The 23743-nt window shown below is 42.7% G+C and overlaps 1 protein-coding gene across 4 annotated transcripts in view; it reads right to left on the minus strand.

Annotated features, from left to right (window-relative positions):
- CCDC88C (coiled-coil domain containing 88C) overlaps positions 1 to 8514 on the minus strand; it is a 128737-nt gene extending 120223 nt beyond the window's left edge. For all 4 annotated transcript variants that reach the window (XM_027066434.2, XM_053224836.1, XM_027066433.2 and 1 more), the window contains exons 1-3: positions 8317 to 8514; positions 7477 to 7577; positions 780 to 888 (exon numbers count right to left, since the gene is read on the minus strand). In XM_027066434.2, coding sequence (XP_026922235.1) covers positions 780 to 888; positions 7477 to 7577; positions 8317 to 8376 — 270 coding nt within the window. In that variant the 5' untranslated portion in view covers positions 8377 to 8514. The remainder of the gene's footprint in view (positions 1 to 779; positions 889 to 7476; positions 7578 to 8316) is intronic.
- Positions 8515 to 23743: the final 15229 nt, after the last annotated feature.

Genomic DNA, 23743 nt, shown 5'->3' on the forward strand with positions numbered 1-23743 from the left:
ACAGAGATCCCCAAAGGGAGAGAGGGGAGCTGAGTAGAGACCACTAGGACCTGTCAAGTCAATCAGAGTCACTAGGGCTTCACTTGGGGCTTCAGGAAAAATGCACAGAGGGAAGAATTCTTGTTTCACTGCTATGAAGTTGGAAAACCAGGGTTCTGAGACACAGTTTAAATCCATTTACAATCAATATCAAAGACTCTCACCTGACCGTCCCAAGGCTGGGATGGATTTTAACAGGCCTTCCCCGGCAGACCCCCTTGCCCAACCCATCACCTATCTGCCAGTGAGATACAGGGAGACCCTAACAAACGGACACTCCTCACCATGAATCCCTGTCTGCAAGCTGGGGGCTCAAGCATAACCCTTCTGTGGTCCCCCCCACCCCAACCCTTGCAGTTGCTCCTGAACAAAAGCTCACTGAGCTGTGGGTGACACCACGTCAGGGTGCCCCCGCCCCGCCCCCCGGAGCCAGTCTCCGTTCAGCTGCACGCTTGAGGCTGTGGCTATGAATGGAGGGCCATCTCTGGGAACCCCCACCACACCATACACGATGCTGGGCACACAGCCCAAAGGACGTTCACCAGACAAAGTGATCCAACATCAGACCCTTCTCATGACACCCCCAAAAAATACGAAAGTGAAAATACACCAAGCGTTAGCGAGTAGATGCCTAACCATGAACACCATTTCCTCTCAGCTTCCTGTGGGGAAACCGCCTGAGTGACGAGACTGCCAGAGGCGCAGCAGAACCCTGGGGGGACAGAGTTCCTGGCCCTTACCTGGTAGTAGGTCTTAATGTTTCTCACCAAGATGGTCAGGTTCTGAATGCGGAGGTTCACATCGTTGTTAACGTGCTTGTTGATGCGCTGATTTGTTGGTCTGGGGTCACTAGAGAAGGAAGAGGAGAATGGAAACTGCGTATCGCATCATCTGCCACGCACCCCCATTCCCAGGCAAGAGTGAACCTCCCGTCCTCCCCTCCAGCCTCGGTTACTATGCAGCCATGACTGTGGATTGAGTCAAATCCTTATTCTGCTACTGCCAATCCCCGGATCTTGGGTGGGGGCGCCTCCTCACCTCCCTGCTTCCCCATCCCCCGTCTGGAGTCAATGCTATTTCCATGCCTACTGCTAGCAACACCCATAATCCACCACCAAATGCCAGTGCAGACCCAAAAGGTTATACTGTATAAAAACCAATAACCCATCCCAAGATTTCAAGATTAAAAAAGTTAAGGGGCGCCTGGGTGGTTCAGTCAGTTAAGTGTCCAACTCTTGGCTTTGGCTCAGGTCATGATCTCACGGTTTCATGAGTTCCAGCCCTGTGTCAGGCTCTGCATTGACAGTGGGGAGCCAGCTTGGGATTCCCTTTCTCTCTACCCGCCCCCCACGCTGTCTCTCTCAAAATAAACAGACTTAAAAAAAACAAAACAAAATGTTCAAGTCTGAACAGACCAAAATATACTAAATACCAAGAAAGAAAAGGAAAAAAAAATGTTTTCTGACAATAAATCAAAATTATTAAAGTTCCATCTCCCCCTCCCCCACCCCGTCAACCAGATTGGTCTAGGCTGGTCCTGCCGGTGATTGACATTTCAGGGACACAACTCTACCCCCGAAAAACCCGAGTCTGTGACAGGGTATGACATACACGCACCCTATGAGAAAGGCTAAGAGCAGAGATATAAATAATTCATGTGGGAAACCCCCAAAGCGTCATTTATTTTCCAATCTCAGGCAAAAGTCAGGTCCAGCTGCGATGAAACTAGAAATCTGAATCAAGTGATTTATCATTCCTCTCATTTACGTCCAGAACATTTTTCAAAAATGCTTATGTGAAGAGAACGGAGTCAGGAAAAGAAATTCAGCTTCCGCCTCCCCAGGTACCACGCGATGCTTTCCACAACAAAGCCCTCCCTCCCAGGTGCCTGTCCCATCCTCCACAAAGAGAGCTAACTGAAATGAGGGCTGTTTTCAGGGCTTCATCATCTGTCATCTTGGCTCCGTGATAAGGGTGCTGAACCTCCCCGGGGTGGTGTGAAGGCAGAGTCAGCCTCTTCCTCAGTAATCGGCCCACAAGGAGACAGGAGCACAGGAATGGGGGTGGGGGAGGAGAGTTAAGGAAATCAACCTCAATGCCACTCGACTCATCCCAAAGCCAACTAACACAAAACTGACCAAAAAAAATTTACAAATAGAAATCTTTTCAAATGTCATTGGAAGTATAATCTTTTTCTTAATAACATGAACTGTTTGGAATTCAGCCGTTAAACATTTGACATATACACCACAAGTCCCTATCGTTTCATGTGTATGCAAACCCCTTTATGCATTACATGTTGTCAGCCATGGATTTTGTTTGAACACCCTGTATCCCCTAAAATAATCGCATGGGTACCTTGGGTCAACCAGGGAATCTCTTTTCAACTGTCATGTGACAACATGTCTTATTGTCCCCACACGGTAATGGAGCCTGGCCAAGCCATTTGCACGTTAGATTTCTCTTGGAGCCATTCATTACTGAGAAAACAAAGGTTAACAGTTCAGTGGAAATTAATTTAGGAATAGAGGCGGCATTCAGAACGTAAACCACAAAGGCATTGTTAGCTACAGAAGTATACCTAACATTACAAATAATTTATCTCAAAGGCTCACTTCTCCTCTGCTTAGGTTATCTCAAGAGATGAGAAACAAGTTCATAATGTGACTAAAGTACTTCTTAAAACTGAACTTCGAGAACACGCAGGACTTTTTCTGTTTTGCTACTGCGGTCCCAGCTTTGAGTCAGAGGGCCTCGGCACGCGTGGTGGAATACACGTTCACTGCGTGAGCAAAGGCACAACGCACAAGGCATGGGGAGGGGGCGGTGGAGACCTGGGTGCTCCTCAGGTAACAGCAGGGAAGCCTCTGACCATCTCGGCTTTTGTTCTCCCAGTTCAGCTAAGAGAAACAACACTACAAAAGAGCCTCATTCGATGCTTACCATATGAGTAATTAGACTCATTATCACGATCATTAGTACTCCCATCTTCTAACTGAGGCTCTCAGGGTAGAGAGGCTATGAGGAAACAACTGGAAACAAAAGTCAACTAGGGTTAAGTAAGGCTCATCCTCACTCTCCCAGCACTGAGTAACCTCCACCTTTCTATGCTGCAGGAAATGGGTCAGAAGACACAGACTCCAGTCCGGGGTGCAGGACTGGCCAAGGTTCTCTGGGCCCCAGGGTGCTCATCTGCAAAATGACTGTAGGATCCTTCCAGCCCTAGACTGTCATTCTGTGAAGGCCAGGTCACACTGGCCGTACTTGGTCCTAGATCCCAGAAAGAGGACATCATATAACCATTGCACCAACTGCACATCCCCAAAAGCCATCATTAACAACAAGATCTTCTTTCCACAATATCTAGATGTCAGAGGGCAGGAGAGAGGCACTGGGGGTGCAAACATCTGGTAGTGTGTCCCAAGTTTGCATAAAAATACATTAAGGAACATATACCTATTTACTATAGACATTCAGAAGACACAGATTAGCACTGCTACCTCTTTGTGGTAAAATTATAGGTAATTTTATTTTGCTCACCATTTCTTATTCTCCTGCAACGAATGTAAACTTTTGGTGTAATTAAATATATTTTTTTTCAACTTGAGAGACAGCAAGCAAGTGCGTGAGACACAGAGACAGAGAGGGAGAGAGAGAATCCCAAGCAGGCTCTGCACTGTCAATGCAGAGCCTGACCCAGGGCTTAAACCCAGAAACCGTGAGATCATGACCTGAGCTCAAGAGTCAGATGCTTAACTGACTAAGGTGCCCCCTTGGTGTTATTTTTAAGGACTGAAAGCCCCCATGTCATACTCTGTAGCCAAAAAAGGAAATCACTTAAGTTCACAAGTAAAAATTTTTGCGCCAACACTTTCCTGCCAACACAAACTCATTCAACAACAAGTATTTGCCCTTATATCCTCAGCTTTCACAGATACCGAATAGGAATAGAACTCCTCTTACAGCACACTAGGGGAAAAAAAAAATTATCCTTCAAATGCCTTTTAGAAACTTAGGCCTGAGGAGGTTTCTAACCCCTGAAAAAGATCCTGAATTTTGCAGTGAGCACGAGGGGTAAAGAAGGGAGTCTGAATAAAGCAAATAGTGCTGGACTCCCCACAGGCCTTGCAAGGGCACAGGCTCTCAGTCCCAATCCCGAGTTCCCAACTGCACTCAACAGCCACAGCCTCAAATCAGAAGGTGTTTGCTCTCAGAAGTACAGATGCACGCTGGAGCAGGCACGGGGGTGCACGCACGAACATGGCCCAGGCCTCACTCCCAACAATGATGGACGTTTCTTGGGCATTTTCTATACACATCATCTTATTCAATCCTCCCAAGTTTATAAAATACAATCCCCTTATTACTGATAGCGAAGTTGAGGCTTAGAGAATGTAAGTAATTTGCCCAAGGTGGCTGAACTAGTAAGTGGCAGAGAAGGGAACGTGAACTTGGTCCCTGAAAACATCAGGCAGACAAGTGCTTAAATACTTTTGCTACGAGACAGTGAGAAACGTGTCCAAAGTGAATCAGAAATCTTGTTTTCCCTTGGGTACCAGCAGATCACCCAGAAAGACTGCATTTACAGAGGCACTATTCAGCAGGGTGCCCTATGCATCTTGTTCCAAGCCACTCAATGCCTTTCACTAAAGAATTCTCCTAGACCTGGGCCTCCCCTGAAAGCTGAGCCCACAGGGCTTTCCTGCTTCCAGGCACTGATGTCACCGTGAGGCCAGGGCCAAGAGACTACTACCGTGGCCTTCTTCAGTTGCCGGAGACAAAGCCTAGGTGCAGCCACGTGACCCCCGCCGGCATCCATATGGCTCTGAAGTGTTAGGTAACATGCCTCTTTTCTGAGCTCCAGCAACCCACTGAGCACACTGCTCTCTACAATTTTCCCAGGTCCTACCAACTTGGGGAGAATTTACCAAAATAGGCAAGTAGCACACAGTTGGAGCTATCAGCATAGGAGATAAGGCAGAATCGCCTTATCACTTACCTGCCAGTTAGCCTGACATTTCTCCATTTGGCACATGTGAACACCAAGGCTTACAGACAGTGTCAAATATGGGGCTTGGACTCGGGTCCCAGCGTCCAGCTGTGCCCTAGCGCTTGCTGAGAGAGGACCAAGGCTATGAGCTACGCAGTAATCTAGGAGACTAACAACGTAGGAGAAAGGTAGACTGGAAAAACTCCTAAGGGGCACCTCAAATCCGTTCTGGATTAAGATGGCACATATATAATTGATACTAATACCTGTTAAGTGGCAAGCACTGTGCTAATCGCTAACACATCATCCCTTTTAATCCTCACAACCATCGCTTAAAGGAGGCAATTTACTTCCCATTCTACAGATGAGCAAACTGAAGTGTTGAGCTGTGTGTGCCCAGCCTCACTTGGCGAGTGTAAACTGACCTAGGGTTCAAACCCTGGCTGGCTACCTAGGCTGTCAACACTAGGGCTGGAACACTTTTTTTTTTTTTTCAATTGAGGTAATTACATAGAGCGAATGCACAGATCGTAAGTTACAGCTTGATGAGTTCTGAAAAATGAAACGTCCTTCATTTCATGATCAATGTCCTGATCAATGTACAGATCAGTATTACCGTCCTTAAAAGTTCACCTGTGTCTCCTTTCCAGACAATCCCCACCCGCCTCCAGGTGCAAACAACGTTCTGATTGCTATCACCTGGAACAGGGTCATTCTGTAAACGGTGTGCTGCTGAAGCCATTCACTCCTTGATTTCCTTGTTCAGAAAGCCACCCAAACAGCTTCCTGGTGTCCTTTCCTCTGTTCCTGACCCTGGCCAGAAGGCACCAGAAACACTGCTTGAGGCCATAAGAGCTGCGAGGACTTATCAGCTCCCATTTCTAGAATGATTATCTTCGCATATCACAGAGGAGAGACCATATAAAATTGTCAAGGGAAGTGGAGAAGCCCTTCAAACTGAATTTAGCCACGGGCCAAGTGTGAACAAGTGATGAGCTGGCATTTCTCAAAGGAATGGTCCAACAGGCTCTCCTGATTTACAAGCAAGTGGTAAACGCTTCAGGAATTCCAAAGGTCAGGGAAGAAAGAGAAACAGTCCCAGGGCTTTTGTTCTCCCCTCCGCCTGGGTGTAAAAACTGAATGAAAAGGCTGAGGATACTGCTGTTTTTAATTAAACAGTCTTGGGCTTGGGTAAGGACACACTGGTCACTGAACCAATGAAATCCAGTAACTTTCGGGGTCCACCAAAATGGGGGTAGAGTTGCCAGAACTTAAATATGACGTTTGACAACCCCAGGAAAACTCGTTTTCATCAATGTTCTCAGACAAGAGCTGCCAAAGTGGCAACAGATTTGTCTTTTTAGAATCTAACCAAACACAAGATTGTTAAGATTAAGAAACAGGCAAACTGAAGTGTCTCTCACACAACATGACACCCTAGGACTTACTAAAAGAAGGAGTGTTGCCAGGGAATTTTAAAAAACAGGCCTTTTTAGGTAGATCTATTTAAAACACTTTCTGAATATGCCCAAGCTAAGTGCTCCTCCTGTGTGGGCCGCAAAGCTGATTCTCATTAGCTAATGGCTTCATGTTCAAGTATGACAACTTGCTTAGTTGCAGGTGAGTAGGTGAGCACAAGGGGCCGATCCACAGAGAACATTAGAATGTTTTATTTTGCTTCCAGCGCTTGTGAATCATGCTGACACTCAGTTCCAATGTGTTCCCTGCACTTTCTGGGTTAAAAACAGAACGTAGTGGAGAGCCGACACCTACGTGTGGCAGGCTGTCAATCAAACAGGCTCTGCAGAATTCAGCAACAGGAAAGGATGTGGTCAGACATACATGCTAACAAGTGTAACTTCCACCAAGACCCTGTTTAAGCTGCGAGTGCTTCAAGACAAACAGTACCACAGCACTGAGACTCCCAGGGCCTCTCTTAACACAGTGACTTCAAATCCAATACAGGGGAAGGGCCTTAACCAATTGCACTTGCTTCGGGGCAACTGAAAACAAGATGAAATGGAAAGCTCAGAAACACAGGCATCCCAACCTACAGTGGAACTTTATAGTCCCTCACAGATGCTCTGGGTCCACCCTAGACACTTCCTGTAACCAGACGCTCCGTTACAGTTCCTTGCCCCCAAAAAGGGTTTTGTTTTGTTTTTTTATTTCAGAGTTCAAACCTCAAGTATCTGAGTTTGAAGTCAATTGTGCTACCTAGACCAAGAGGATGATAGTCGTTCGATTTCAAATGTACCAAACAAGCTGCCAACCTGCTGTCCTGGAATTCTCCATATCCCCAAGGGAAAGAAGTCACCTTCATACTATACTGCAATACCAGGGACTCTGCCTGCAAAGAACCCTCCTGTTTCAACTTCATGTTCCATTTCTACAACTTTAAACGTTCTGAAGCATCATTTTTTCCTTTCTCCTTGTAGATAACTTACATTTGCAACATAATTTGGTTCAAAAAGATGCCATCCGCTAAATCCATGTACATTGTCAGGTTGTCCTGGTTGCCGCTTCCAAATGAGCCAAAAGTTTTCACCTGCCAGGAAAGGGGCATAAAGAGAAAGACAGGAAAAGTCACCCCCAAGCGCACAGTCTAAAGCTCTCTCGGGTAAAGGCGAGCAGGGACGGTGTAGGAAAAGGGGGTCACCCACACCCACTCACCCTTCAGCAGGCACCAAGCCCACCCTTTTCTAGGGCCTCTACCGGCTCCTCGTGCCAGGCAACAGAAGCCAGAGAGGAGGAAAACTTCCTCCCCGCTTTTCTCCAGCGTTCCAGGGCGGAGGGGGGGGGGGAGAAAAAAAAAACCCCAAAAGGGAGTTTTCAATAAATTTCTCACGTCTCAAATCTACTGGAAAGGACTGCGCCGACCCCAGCCTGTAAACGTTCTCACTCGCAAACCCCCAATCCCCACCGCCATCCACCCGGCCTCAGGGATTCAGAAACTACACGAGGATATTTTTGGAGAGTGGGTCCTTTACTCGAGTGATCAAGTCATGGGGGGGCCCAGGTGACTACTCAGACCTTGTCCACTCCAGGGACACAGCCCAGCGCCCGAGTGGGAACAGGTGTACCCGCTCAGACCCCGGTCGGAACAGGCGCAACGGCTCCCAAGTTGGAAATGCCTCCGGACCCCGGGGCTCAGACCCCGACCCTGGCCAGGAGCACTTACTGAGTCCCTTGCGTTCCGGAAGCTACCCCGTACCCCGGGAAGAGAGAACGTACGGCTACCGCCGGTGCACCAACAATAAGGCAAGGAGCTAGTTGGGAGCACTCACCCAGGTCACCAGCGGGCTCTGCAGGAAGAGCTCCATGAGCTCCGAGACGGTCACGTCCATGCTGAGGCTGCGCCCGCCGGCTCCACGCCCCGGTCCCCCGCGCCGCGGCACAAAGCGGCTCTGGCAGCAAGCGGCGGGCGCGGGGCTGCGGCGGCTCGCGCCCGGGAGACAAAGGCGGGGCGCGAGCCCACGTTCCGCGGCTACGGCGGCCCCGCGCCCCGCCCGGGGCTGGGGGAAGGGGAGGGCCCGCCACTCGGGGAGGAACAATGCGGGCGGCAGCCCCGCCCCTCAGCAGCCCCTGGCAGCCGGCGCGCCGCCTCGCGGTGCCGGAGCCGGGATCCCGGACGCGGGCGCTGCTGCGCCGGGAGCTGGGAGGGGGCGAAGGCCCGCACGTGTGCGGGGGGAGGGGGCGTCCGCGCGGTAGGCGGGGCTGCCCCCACGTGGGGCCGCAGCCACGCACCCACGCTGAGCGCAGCAGCCTCCGCGCTCGGGGCCCCAGCACGTGGCACCTCCCTGCGCGCGTGCGCCTGCGGCGGGCTCGAACTCCCAGTGCGGGCCAGAGCGCGCGGGCGCTGGCGCCCCCGTGCCTACCCGGAGGCGCGCCGGAGACTCGGGCGCCCTGCTTCCGAGGGTCGTCCCCGACCCACCGCACGCTAGGGGCACAGCAGAGCCAGATCCCGAGACCGCCGGCCCCGGGCAGGTGCAGCCCTTCGGCCACGCGGAGTTCCAGCCGCCCAGGTGCCGCCAGAGGCCCCGCCCCGGCCTGTGGCAGAAGAGCGGAGCCCGCCCCCCCTCACGTGCTGGCGTCGGTCTCGCGTGCAGATGGGGCGCGAGCCCGGAGGTCACAGGAGGAAACTTAGTGTTGAGTTTAGACCGTAAGAACGCGACCTCTTGCGTCCCGCCGCGCCACCTCCCGGTCTGCCTCTCTTTTAAAAGTTCCAGTAGGTGAACGGTGATGCTCCTTGGGCCCGCCCCACTGTGATCCCGACCCTCAAAACCACCGCCTCATTGCTGTAGAGGAGCCAAATATCGGATTCCAAATTGGAGGACGTAGCAGCAGTTTAGTGGAGGAAGACAGGAGAAAGGAAAAGGGCCCAACTGGATGGAAAGCAAGCCCTGGGACCCGACCAGTCTGCTGAGACAAGTGCGGTGGACCCAAGTTCCTGTCTCTGCCACCTCACCTTGGGCTGGTAATAATTTCACACTACGATTCAGTTCATTGTTCAAAGCACTTTATGCGATTTAATCTAATCCTCACGCGTTGTCCGAGTAAACCAACCAGTGTGGAGTTGACCTGAAGCGCCTAGTGTATTTCTTTTCAAGTATACAGTAGGCATCAAATAGCTGGGTTGGTAGTCAGTTCGAAGTTGGCTGCCAGGTGTTGAGCCTGCGGCATCTGCCGGTGAAGTGTGGTATTGCAGCCGAGTTCTCATTTTGGGCTGGTGAGGGGGTGACATTGCGGCCCCAAGAGCCAAATGGGTGATTAGGAGTTCCTAAAGAGAAACGTGGAGGTCAAGGTAACTGAGGAAACAACTGGGACACTGCGAAGGAACTAAAATTTCTAACCCAAGTAGTTTGCCCATGCACCAGAAATTTATTAATTCCCTAGTTGCCCTTAATTGTAAAATCGGTTGGAAAACAGGTGTAGCATGTATCTACATCCATCTTTGCTTGGAAGGTCTTTGTTCTGTAAAGTAGTGAATGCCTGAAGGACCAGAGTGTTTTCCACATTGCCCCCAACTCTTCTGGAGACGCAAGGAGGGATCTTTAAAGTTATTTGATAAGCATACTGTTTTGTGCTAAGAAACACATTGAACTAATGAATGCTTTGTGACAGTGGGGATGAGACATTTCTCATCATGGTGAGAGAATTTGTCCCTGGGGACATTGGTAATCCCTGGGCCACAGGTCGAAAATTTCTGATTTGGGGTCAATTAGCTGCCTTGTTGGTTCATGATCATTGATGTATCCATCATTCATTGCCTAGACCTTAACCTCACCCTATTCAGAGACTGCTCAGTATTCTTGTTTCCTGAGAGGCAGGGGGTCAGGTAATCCAGAAGGTGCCCAGGTTACAGGGTTGAAAGTCTTTGAAAGGCTGGACCACCTGTACAAGGTACATCCTAGAAGCCTTTTAATTTCTAAAATTGAAATAAGAACGTTTTCCCCTATGTGACTTTAAAATATAATTTTGAGGGCCAAGGTGGTGCATGTGAAAGGATTTATAAAGATCCATAATGACAGTCTCTTGCTGATCTTTTGCAGAGGGTTCTATCACCACTTTAATAAGAATTATTTCATTGGGGTATCTGGATGGTTCAGTCGGTTAAGCATCGGACTTTGGACTTGCTCAGGTCATGATCTTGGATTTGCGAATTCAGTCCTTGCATGGGGCTCTTTGCTGTCAGCGCGCAGCCCACTATGGATCCTCTGTCCCACTCCCTGTCCCTGTCGTACTGTGCACGTGCTCCCTCTCTCATAAATAAACATTAAAAAAAAAATACTCTTAAATAAGAATTGTTTCCCTGAAGTCTCCGTTGGATTGGAGCATAGCTTCAGGGAGCCTACACACAGGCCATCTGCTAACCACTAAGCAGAGCCTCTCCGTCCCCACCTGAACACCCTTTGGCTTTCACTCCGTCTGTCTGAGACTTCACTCTTTAATTTTTTTTCTTGCTTGTTTCTGTATAAAAAGTAATTTTTCTGCTTTAGACATTGCTTCTTAGGACTATTTTAATTACGTTCTTCATTCTGAAAAGGAATTTTCCTTCCCTTCTTGGAAAATGCTGGCTCAGCACTGTCAGCTAATGGCATATCTAGGTTACCTGATAGCTTAAATTATTTGTGCAACTTGGGGTGGGGGTCAGGAATGGCTCTTTGTTAATGTGTCTTCGTATTTGGTTTCTGTTGGAATGAGTGTGTATTTCATAATTTAAAAATATTTTTCTTACGTCAAAACAGACCTAACCTAAAACTCACCATCTTAACCACTGTGTTCGGTTTATCAAAATTGAATACATTTGCATTGTTGTGAGGCCATCACTACCATTCATCACCATCACTCTTTTCCTTTTATAAATCTGAAACTCTATACCTATCAGTCGCTCTCCATTCTCTCCTCCCCCAGCCCCTGGCAGCCCCCATTCTACTTTCTGTCTTTATCACGTTGACTATTCAAAGTACCTCATATAAGTGGAATCATACGGTATTTATCTTTTTGTGACTGGCTTATTTCCTTTAACAAAATGTCCTCAAGGTTCATCGATGTTATACCATATTTCAGAATGTCCTTCTTTTTCAAAACTATTATTCCGTGGTATGTATACATCACATTTTGTTATCCACTTATTGGTCAATAGACACTTAGATTGCTTCTTTGTCTTAACTATTGTGAATAATGCTGCCCTAAATACAAGTGTGCAAAATACCTCCTTGGGACCCTGCTCTCAATTCTTTTTTGAGTATATACCCAGAAGTGGGATTGCTGGATCCTATGGCAATGCTATTTTTAGTTTTGGGGGAACCTCCCTCCTGATTTCCACAGTGACTCTACCATCGTACATTCCACCAGCAGAACACAAGCATTCTGATTTCTCCATATCCCCACCAACACCTGTTTCTGTTTTGTTTTGTTTTGTTTTGTTTTGTTTTTTTGTAGGAGCCATCCTAATGGGTGTGAGTGGGATCTCCCTGTAGTTTTGATTTGCATTTCCCTGATGATTAATGTTGAGCATCTTTTCATATACTTACTGGCCATTCGTATATCCCCTTCAAAGAAATGCCTACTTTTGAATGTCTGTGGTTGTTGTTGAGTTTAAGGAATCCTGTATATATTCTGAACATGAATCCCTTATCAGGTAAATGATCTACAAATATTTTCTCTCATCCCATGGGTTGCCTTTTTGCTCTCTGGATAGTGTCTCTTGATGTACAAATTTTAAATTTTCACAAAGTCCAGCTTGCCTTTTTTTTCTTTTGTTGCCTGTGGCATCATATCCAAGAATTTATTGCCAAATCCAATATCCTGAAGCTTTTGTCCTATGTTTCCTTCCAAGTTTTATTGTTTTAGGTACTTGATTCACGTTGAGTTGATGTTTGTATGTGGGGTTAGTTAAGAGTCCAATTTCATTCTTCTGCCTGTGGATAATCCAGTTTCCCCAGCATCATCTGTTGAAAATACCATCCTTTCCCCATGAATGGTCATGGCACCCTCATAAAAAGTCATTTGACTGTATACACAAGGGTTTATTTCTGGATTTTCCATTCCATTGGTCAAGATGCCTCTCTCTATACAAATACCACAGTGTTTTGATTACTGTAGCTTTATAGTAGGCTTTAAAATTTTTCTTTTTCCAATTTGATATAAAATTGAACTACAACGGTGGTTAAGGTATAGAGCAAATGATTTAACTAATACATTGTAATATGATTACCACAAGTAGTTAACACCCAACACTTCATATGCAGTGTTAACTAGAATCACCATGTTGTGCATTAGTACTGATTTGTCTTATAACTAGAAATTTGTACCTTTTGGCCACCTTTATCCAGTTTTCCCCTCCCCCTTAGCTTCTGCCTCTGGGAACCACATTTTCTATTCTACAAAATGTGTGGGGTTTTTCTTGTTTGTTTTGTTTGTAGATTCCATGTATAAGTGAGAGCAGATGGTATTTGTCTTTCTCTGACTTACTTCATTTAGCATTATGCCCTCAAGGTCCAACCATGTTGTTGCAAATGGCAACATCTCATTCTTTTATGACTAATATTCCACTGTATGTATGTACCACAACTTCTTTATCCATTCATCCATCAGGAGACACCTAGGTTGTTTTCATGTCTAGGTTATTGTAAATAATGCTGCTGTGAACATGGGTATGCAGATATCTTTTTGAGTTAGGGTTTTTGGGTTTGTTTGTTTTTTTTATAAATACCCAGAAATGAAATTGCTGGATCATATTGTAGTTCTATTTTTAATTTTTTGAAGAACCTCCATACTGTTTTCTGAGTGGCTGTACAATTTACATTTCTACCAACAGTGCACGAGGGTTCCCTTTTCTCCACATCTTTGCCAGCATTTGTTACCTCCCATCTGGCCATTCTGACTGGCATGAGATAATATATCATTGTGGTTTTGATTTGCATTTCCCTAATGATTAGTGATATTGAGTATCTGTTCATGTACCTATTGGCCTTTCATTTGTCTTTGGAAAAATATCTATTCATATCCTATGCCCGTTTTTAAATTGGATTATTTGTTCTTTTGCTATTGCATCATATGAGTTCATTATATATTTTTAATTTTAAACTTTAGCAGATACATGGTTTGCAAACATTTTCTGTGGGTTGCCTTTTCATTTTGATCATTTCTTTTGCTGTGCAGAAGCTTTTTAGTTTGATGTAGTCCCTCGTGTTTATCTCTGATTTTGTTGTTTGTGCTTTAGGTGTCCTGTCCAAAAATATCAATGCCAAAACCCATGGAAAAGGTCTTTTTTCCTATATTTTCTTCTAGGATTTTTATGGTTTCCGGTCTTACATTTAAATTTTTAATCTATTTTGAGTTAAATTTTGTGAGTGGTATAAGTAAGATAGAGGTTGAGTTTCATTTTTTTTTTTTATGAATATCTAATGTTCATGGCACCATTTCTTGAAGAGACTGTCTTTTCTCCATTGAGTATTCTTGTCTCCCTTGTCAAATATTAGTTGACCGTATTTGCATGGGTTTATTTCTGGGGTCTCAGTTCTGTTCCTTTCATCTGTGTTTATGCCATATAGCGTTTTGATTATTATATTTTTATAGCATAGCTTAACATCAGGAAGTGATTGTGCTGCCTCCTGCTGTGTTCTTCTTTCCCAGGATTGCTTTGGTTATTCAGGGTCTTTTGTGGTTCCACATAAATTTTAGGATTTTTTTTTTTTTACTTAAAAAATGCTATGGGAACATAATAGGGATTGCATTAAATCTATAGATATATTTGGGTAGTGTAAGCACTTTAACAATATTAGTTCTTCCAACCCAAATTACATTTATTTGTGTCTTCAGTTTTATTCATTGTGTTATAGTCTTCAGTGTAGAGATCTTTCACCTTCTTGGCTAAACTATTCCTAAGTATTTTTTTGTTTGTTTGTTTTTGATGCTATTGTAAATGGGATTTTTTTTTTCAGATAGTTCATCAATAGTGTATAGAAATGCTACTAATTTTTGTATGTTAATTTTGTATCCTACAACCTTATTGAATTTGATATGACAGGGTTTTTTTGGTGGAATCATTAGGATTTTTTATGTATAAATTCCTGTCATCTGCGAATAGAGAAAATTTCACTTACTTATTTCCATTTCTGATGCCTTAGATTTTTCTTGCCTGATTACTCTGGCTAGGACTTCCAGTACTAGATTGAATAGGAGTAGTGAGAGTGGCACCCTTGTCTTGTTTCCGATCTTGGAGCAAAGGCTTTTAACCTTTCACCATCGAGTATGTTGTTAGCGGTGGGCTTGTCTTATGTGGCTTTTATTGAGGTTCATTCCTTCTGTGCCTAATTTATAAAGAGATTTTATCATGAATGGATGTTGAATTTTGTCAAATGGTTTTTCTGTGTCTGTTGAAATGATCCATGGGATTTTTTTCCCTTGCATTCAATAAGATGTATCACATTGATTTGTACATATTAAATCATCCTGGCATCCCAGCGATAAATCCCATCTGATCATGGTGAATGATTTTTTTAATGTGCTGCTGAATTGAATTTGCTAGTATTTTGCTGAGAATTTTTTATATCTCAGTTCATCAGGGATATTTGCCTATAGTTTTCCTTTCTGGTAGTATGCTTTTTGGCTTTGATACCAAGGTAATGCTAACCGTGTAAAATGGGTTCCGGAATGTTCCCTCCTCGTCTGTGTTTTTTATTTCTTGTGGGTTTTTTTGAGATATAATTAACATTATATTAGTTTCAGATATATGGCATAATTATTCAGTGTTTGTGTGTGTTGTAAAGTGATGACCACATGTAAGTCTAGTTAACATCTGCCACTGTATGTAGTTACAAATTTGTGTTCTTGTAAGAATTTTTAACATTTACTCTGTTAGCAACCGTCAAACATGCAGTACGGTATTATCTATAGTTACCAAGCTGTACATTACATTCCCCTGACTTATTTTACAAAAGGAAATTTGTACCTTTTGACTCCCTTCACCCATTTCACTCACCCCCCTCAACCCACAGCCCCACTGCCAACCACCAATCTGTTCTCTGTATCTGTGAGTTTGGTTTTTTTGTTTTTGTTTTTTTACTTTTTTTTTTTTTTTTTAGTTTATTTTGAGAGAGAGAGAGAGAGCACATGCAAGCATATAGATGGAGGGGGGACCTGAGGAGGGGGAGGAGAGAGAGCGAATCCCAAGCAGACACCAGGCTGTGAGTGCAGAGCCCAATGCGGTGCTGGACCTCATGAATCGAGCCATGAGATCATGACCTAAGCTGAAATCAAGAGTACCACGCTTAACTGACTGAGCCACTCTGGCGCCCCTGTTTTTGTTTTTGTTTTTGTTTTGTTTTGATTTTTTAGCGTTTTTATTTATTTTTGAGAGAGACCGAGCATAAGCGGGGGAGGGGCAAAGAGAGACTGAGACAGAATCTGAAGCAGACTCCAGGCTCTGAACTGTCAACACAGAACCCACCACGGGCCTGGAACTCCTGAACAGCAGGATCACGACCTGGGCTGAAGTCAGGCACTTAACTCACTGAGCCACCCAGGCACCTCTGTTTTTGTTTTTTAAAGATTCCACATAGAAACTATATCATATTTGTTTTTCTTTGATTTACTTCAGTCAGCATAATGCCCTCAAGGTCCATCCATGTTGTGGCAAATGGCAATATTTTATTCTTTTTTATGGCTGAATAATGCCATTTGTACATGTGTACCACATTTTCTTCATTCCTTGATGGACACTTAGGTTAATTGCATATCTTGTCTGTTGCAAATAATGCTGCAGTGAACATTGGAGTGCATGTATCTTTTTTGAATTCAAATTTGAATTTGAATGTTTTTGTTTTCCTCAAATACGCAGCAGTGGAGTTGCTGGATCATATGGTAGTTCTATTTTTAATTATTTGAGAAAAGCCATACTGTTTTCTATAGGGGCTGCATTAATTTACATTTCCACCAACAGTGCACAGGGTTCGCTCTTCTTCACATTCTCACGAACACTTATTATTTCTTGTCCTTTTGATAATAGCTATTCTGACAAGTGTGACGTGATATCTCTTCATGGCTTTGATTTGCTTTTCTCTGTTGGTTTGTGATGTTGGGCATCTTTTCGTATATCGGCCATCTGTATGTCTCTTTAGAGAACTGTTTATTCAGATATTCTGCCCATTTTTAAATCAGATTGTTTGTGGACTTTTTTTTTTCTTATTTGGTATTGGGTTGAGTTCTTTACATATTTTGGGTACTAACCTTTCATCAGATACATGACTTGAAAATATTTTCTCCCATCTGGTAGGCTGCCTTTTCATTTTGCTGATGGTTTCTTTTGTTGTGCAGAAGCTTTTTAGTTTGGTATAGTTCCATTTGTTTATTTTTGCTTTTGTTGCCTTTGCTTTTGGTGTCAGATTTTATTTTTTTAAAACATTTTTTTTTAATGTTTATTTATTTTTGAGAGAGAGACAGAGTGTGAGCCAGGGAGGGGCAGAGAGAGAGAGGGAGACACAGAATCCAAAGCAGGTTCCAGGCTCTGAGCTGTCAGTACAGAGCCCGACGCAGGGCTTGAACTCACAAGCTGTGAGATCATGACCTGAGCCGAAGTCAGACGCTTAACCGACTGAGCCACCCAGGCGCCCCTGGTGTCAGATTTTAAAAGTAGCACCAAGGGGCGCCTGGGTTAAGCATCCAACTTCAGCCAGGTCACGATCTCGCGGTCTGGGAGTTCGAGCCCCGCGTCAGGCTCTGGGCTGATGGCTCAGAGCCTGGAGCCTGTTTCCGATTCTGTGTCTCCCTCTCTCTCTGCCCCTCCCCCGTTCATGCTCTGTCTCTCTGTCCCAAAAATAAATAAACGTTGAAAAAAAAAAAAAAGTAGCACCAAGACCAATGTCAAGAAGCTTTCTGCCTATATTTTCTTTTAGGAGTTTTATGGTTTCAGGTGTTGTGTTCAAGTCTTTAAGTTATTTTGCATTAATTTTTGTGGACAGTGGAAGATACCACTCCAGTTTCATACTTTTACATGTGGCTGTTCAGTTTCCCCAGCACCATTTATTTAGAAGGCTGTCCTTTCCCCATTGTATATTATTGGCACCTTTGTTGTAAATTAATTGACCATATATGCATGGGTTTATTTCTGAGCTCTCCGTTCTCTTCCATTGGTCTGTGTGTGTATTTTTATGTCACTATCATACTGTTTGGTTACTGTAGCTTTGTAATGTAGTTTGAAATCAGGGTGCATGGTGCTTTCCACTTTGGTTTTTTCAAAATTGGTTTGGTTATTCATGGTCTTTTGCGTTTCTATACAAATTTTAGGATTGTTCCATTTCTGTGAAAAATGCTATTGGAGGGGCACCTGAGTGGCTCAGTCAGTTAAGCATGTAACTCTTGGTTTCAGCTCAGGTCATGATCTCAAAGTTTGTGGGTTAGAGACACCTGCATCAGGCTATGCACTGACAATGCAGAGCCTGCTTTGGATTCTTTCTCCCTCTCTCTCTGCCTTTCTCCTGCTAATGTGCACATGCTCTCTCCCTCTCAAAAATAAATAGGGGTGCCTGGGTGGCTCAGTTGCTTAAAAGTCTGATTCTTGATTCACCTCAGGGCATGATCTCACAGTCGTGAGATCGAGCCCCTTGTCAGACTCTGCACTGACAGTGCAGAGCCTGCTTGGGATTCTCTTCTCTCCTCTCCTCTTTTTTCTCTCTCTCTCTCAAAATGAATAAACTTAGAAAAAGAAAAATGCTATTGAAATTTTGATAGGATGTCATTGAATCTGTTGTTTTGGGGGTCACATGGACCTTTTAACAATTTTCTCCCAGTTGATGTGCATGAATATCTTTCCATTTATTTGTATTTTGTAGTTCCTCTGTTCCTTTCTTTTTCTCATGCTCTCTTTCGTGGCTTGATGATTTTCTTTAGTGGTATGTTTAGATTCTTTTCTCATCTTCTGTGTATCTACTATAGGTTTTTGCTTGTAGTTACCATGAAGATTACATATAACAATTTATATTTATAACAGCCTATTTTAAGTTGATAACAGTTTAAGTTTAAAGGCATTCTCAAAGCACATTTTTACTGTTCCCTCATGTTTTATGTTTTTGATGTCACATGTCACATCTTTTAATGTTGTGTGTCCCTTTACTAATTATTGTAATTATGGTTATTTTTGCTACTTTTGTTTTTTAGCCTTTAGGCTAGTTTTATATAATGCATGTTCTACCTTTACTATATATTTACCTTGGCCGGTGAGGTTTATGCTTTCCTGTGTTTTCTTGTTGCTAGTCAGCTTAAACAAGTCCCATTAGCATGTCTTCTAAGGCTGGTTTAGTTAGGATGGACTCCTTTGGCTTTGAGTGTCCAGAAAACTCCATCTCTCCTTTAATTTTGAATGATAATTTTTCCATGCAGAGTATTCTTGGTTGGAAGTTATTGTCTTTTAGCACTTTTTTTAAAATTAAGTCTTTTTTTTTTTATTTTAATCTAGGATAGTTAATATACAGTGTTACATTAGTTCCAGGTGTATGGTATAGTGATTCAGCGATTCTATACATTACTCAGTGCTCATGGTGACAAGTGTGCTCTTTACCCCCTTCCCCTGTTTCAACCATCATCCCCACCCCACCCTCCACCTCCCTTTGGTAACCATTTGCTCTCTAGAGTGTGATTCTTGGTTTCTCTCTCTTATTTTTCTTTGTTAGTTTTTGTTTCTTAAATTCCACATACAAGTGAAATCATACTATCTCTTCTGACTTGTTTAACTTAGCATAATACTCCCTAGCTCCACCCATGTCGTTGTAAATGGCGAGATACCTTTCTTAGGGCTGAATAATATTCTATTATGTATAGATATACCACATCTTCTTTATCCATTCATCTATCGACGGACACTTGGGCTGTTTCCATTATTTGGCTATTGTAAATAATGCTGCAGATGCAGAAGACCTAGGGGTGCATGTATCCCTTTGAGTTCATGCTTTTGTACTTTTTGGGTAAATACCCAGTAGTGTGATTGCTGGATCACAGGGTTGTTCTATTTTTAACTTTTTGAGGTACCTCTGTACTGTCTTCTACAGTGGCTGCATGAGTTTGCATTCCCAGCCCGGTGCATGAGGGTTCCTTTTTTCTACATCCTGACCAGCACTTGTCCTTTTTTGTATTTTTTTTATTTTAGCCACTGTGACAGGTGTAAGGTGATATCTCATTAGAGTTTTGATTTGCATTTCCCTGATGATAAGTGATGTTGAGCATCTTTTCATGTGTCTGTTGGCCATCTGAATGTCTTTGGAGAAGTGTCTGTTCATGTCTTCTGCCCATTTTTTTAAAAGTTTTTATCTGGGGCTCCTGGGTGGCTCAGTCAGTTAAGCATCTGACTTCACTTCAGGTCATGATCTCATGATTTGTGAGTTCAAGTGCAGCATTGGACTCTGTGCAGATAGCTCAGAGCCTGGAGCCTGTTTTGGATTCTGTCTCCCTCTCTCTCTGCCCCTCCCCCACTTGTTCTCTCGCTCTCGCTCTCTCAGAAATAAACGTTAAAAAATCTTTTCTAAAAGCATTTATTTTGAGAGCGTGGGGGATGGGTGGAGAGAAAGAATCTCAAGTAGGCTCTGAGCTGTTACCACAGAGCCTAATACGGGGTTTTATCTCATGGAAGCGTGAGACTGTGACTTGAGCCAAAATCAAGAGACCGATGCTTAACCCACTGAGCCACCCAGGTGCCCCCTTCTGCCCATTTTTAAATTTGATTATTTGAGTTTTGGGGGTGTTGGGCTGTATAAATTCTTTGTATATTTTGGATACTAATTCTTTATTGGATATGTTCTTTGCAGATATCTTCCCTCAGTAGGTTACCTTTTAGTTTTGTTGATTGTTTCCTTCACTATGAGGAAGCTTTTTATTTTGATGTAGTCCCAATAGGTTATTTTTGCTTTTGTTTCCCTTGCCTCAGGAGACCTATGTAGAAAAATGTTGCTATGGCCAATGTCAAAGAGATTACTGCCTTTGCTCTCTTCTAGGATTTGTATGGGAAGGTCTCACATTTAGGTCGTTAACCCTTTCTGAAGTTTATTTTTGTGTATGGTGTAAGATAGTGGTCGTGTCATTCTTCTGCATGTTGCTGTCCAGTTTTCCCAACACCATTTGCTGAAGAGACTGTCTTCTTCCCATTATATGTTCTTTCCTCCTTTGTCAAAGATTAATCGAGTGTATAATTGTGAGTTTATTTCTGGTTTTCTATTTTGTTCATTGATCTAATGTCTGTTTTTATGCCAGTACCATCCTGTTTGGATGACCACAGCTTTATAACATAACTTGAAGTCTGGAATTGTAATACCTCCAGTTTTGCTTTTGTTATTCAGGATTGCTTTGGCTATTTGGGATCTTGTGTGGTGCCAAACGAATTTTAGGATTATTTGTTCTAGTTCTGCAAAAAATGTCGTTGATATTTTGGTAGGGATTGAATTAAATCTGTGGATTGAGTAGTATAGACATTTCAACAATATTTTTCCCATCCATGGAATGTCTTTATTTTGTGTCCTCTTCAGTTTCTTTCATGAGTATTTTATAGTTTTCAGAGTACAGGTCTTTCACCTCTTTGGTTAAGTTTATTCCTAGATTTTTTATTGTTTTTGGTGCAGTCGTAAATGGGATTGTTTTCTTAATTTCACTTTTCTGTTTCTTCATTATTAGCATGTAGAATTGTGACAGATTTCTGTATGTTGATTTTTGTATCACGTGGCTTTACTGAATTTTCACTTGTCAGTTCTAGTTTTTTGGTGGAGTCTTTAGGTTTTCTATGCATTGTATCATGTCAACTGCAAATAGTGAAAGTTTTACTTCTTCCTTACCAGTTTGGATGCTTTTTTTTTTTCTCTTATCTGATTCCAGTACTATGTTGAATAAAGGTGGGGACAGTGGACATCCTCATCTTGTTCCTGACCTTAGGGGAAAAGTTCTGTTTTTCCCCCACTGAGTATGCTTTTCACTGTGGGTTTTTCATATAAGGCCTTTATTCTGTTGAGGTAATTTTCCTCTAGAACTACTTTGTTGATTAATTGCAAATATTGAACCACCCTTACATCCTGGGAATAAATCCCACTTGATCATGGTGGATGATTTTTGCAATGTATTATTGGATTTGGTTTGTTAGTATTTTGTTGAGGAGTTTTGCTCTATGTTCATCAGAGATATTGGCCTTTTTGTGTGTGTGGTGTCTTTATCTGGTTTTGGTGTCAGGGTGATACTGGCCTCAGAATGAATTTGGAAGTTTTCCTTCCTCTTCTATTTTTTGGGATACTTTGAGAGTAATAGGTATTAACTGTTTAAATGTTTGGTAGAATTGTCCTGTGAAGCTGTCTGGTCCTGGACATTTGCTTGTTGGGAGTTTTTTGATTACTGATTCAGCTTCATTGCTGGTAACTGGTTTGTTCAAATTTTCTATTTCTTCCTGTTTTGGTTTCAGTAGGTTATATGTTTCTAGGAATTTGTCCATTTCTTCTAGGTTGTCTAATTTGTTGGTGTATAATTTTTCATAATAGTGTCTTACAATTGTTCGTATTTCCATAGTAGTGTTATTCTCTTTCATCTGTGATTTTGTTTCTTTGGGTCACAGAACTCACTTCTTGCGCGTCTGCTCGCTTGCTCTCGCTCGCTCTCTCTAAGTCAGGCTAGAGGTTTATCAATATTGTTGATTTTTTTCAAAGAACCAGCTTCTGGTTTCATTGATCTGTTCTATTGTGGTTTATTTGTTTGTTTGTTTTAGTTTTAATCATTTATTTCTGCTCTAATCTTTATTATTTCCTTCCTTTTGCTGGTTTTGTTTGTTCTTTGCTAACTCCTTTATGTGTAAAGTTAAGTTGGTTTTTATGAGATTTTTCTTTCTTCTTGAGGTAGGCCTGTATTAAATAACTTCCCTCTTAGCACTTTTACTGTATCCCAAAGATTTTGGACTATTGTGTTTTTGTTTTCATTTCTTTCCATGTAGTTGTTTATTTCTTGGTAGACCCATTCATTGTTCAGTAAGTAGCATGTTATTTAAAATACCTCTTTGTATTTGTGTTCTTTCCAGATTTTTTCTTGTGGTTGATTTCTAGTTTCATAATATTGTGGTCAGAAAAGATGCACAGTATGACTTCGATCTGTTTAGATTTGTTGAGGCTTGTTTTGTGGCCTAATACATGAACTGTTCTGGAGAATGTTTAATGTGCTTTTGAAAATGTATTCTCCTGTTTTAGGGTGGAATGTTCTGAAACTTATCTGTTAAATCCATCTGACCCAGTGTGTCTTTCAAAGCCACTGTTTCCTTATTGATTTTCTGTTTGAATGATTTGTCCATTGATGTAAATGGAGTATTAAAAACCCTTATTATTACTATTGATTAATTCCTTTATGTTTATTAACTTGTATGTATCTGGGTGCTCCCATTTTGGGTGCATATTATTTACAATTGTTAAATCTTCTTGTTGGCTGGTCCCCTTTATTATTATGTAGTGTCCTTTTTGTCTCTTTTTCCAGTTTGTTTTAAAGTCTAGTTTGTCCAGTATAAGTATTCCTACTCTGGCTTTCTTTTGACATCGATTTGCATGATAAATGTTTCTCTAGCCTCTCACTTTCAATCTGCAGGTGTGTCTGTAGGTCTGAAATGAGTCTCTTGTAAGCAGGATATGCATGGGTTTTTGTTTTTTGTTGTTTTTTCAATCTACACACTTACCCTATGTCTTTTGATTGGAGTCTTTAGTCCATTTACATTCAAAGTAATTATTTACATATATTTATTGCCATTTTGTTACTCATTTTGTGGTTGTTTTTGTAGTTTTTCTCTGGCCTCTTGTTCTCTTTTCATGGTTTGCTGGTTTTCTTTAGTGATATACTTGGATTCCTTTCTCTTTATTCTTTGCATATCAGTGGATTTTGATTTGTGGTTACCATTAGTTTTATATATCATATTTTCTGCATATAGCAGTCTATATTAAATTGATGGTTGTTTAAGTTCAAACTCATTCTTTACTCCTCTCCCTACCCCCCACGTTAGGTATTTGGTGTCCTATTTTACACTGTTTTATTTTGTGAATCCTTGACCTTTTACAGAAATATTTATTTTTACTGCTTTTGTATTTCATATTTTTCATACTCTCATTTATGGTCTTTCCTTTCCACTCAAAGAGTCCCCTTTAATATTTCTAGTAGTGCTGGTTTAGTGGTCATGAACTCCTTTGGTTTTTGTTCATCTGAAAAACTCTCCTT

This window comes from Acinonyx jubatus, chromosome B3, assembly GCF_027475565.1.
Source record: "Acinonyx jubatus isolate Ajub_Pintada_27869175 chromosome B3, VMU_Ajub_asm_v1.0, whole genome shotgun sequence".
Lineage (NCBI taxonomy): Eukaryota > Metazoa > Chordata > Mammalia > Carnivora > Felidae > Acinonyx > Acinonyx jubatus.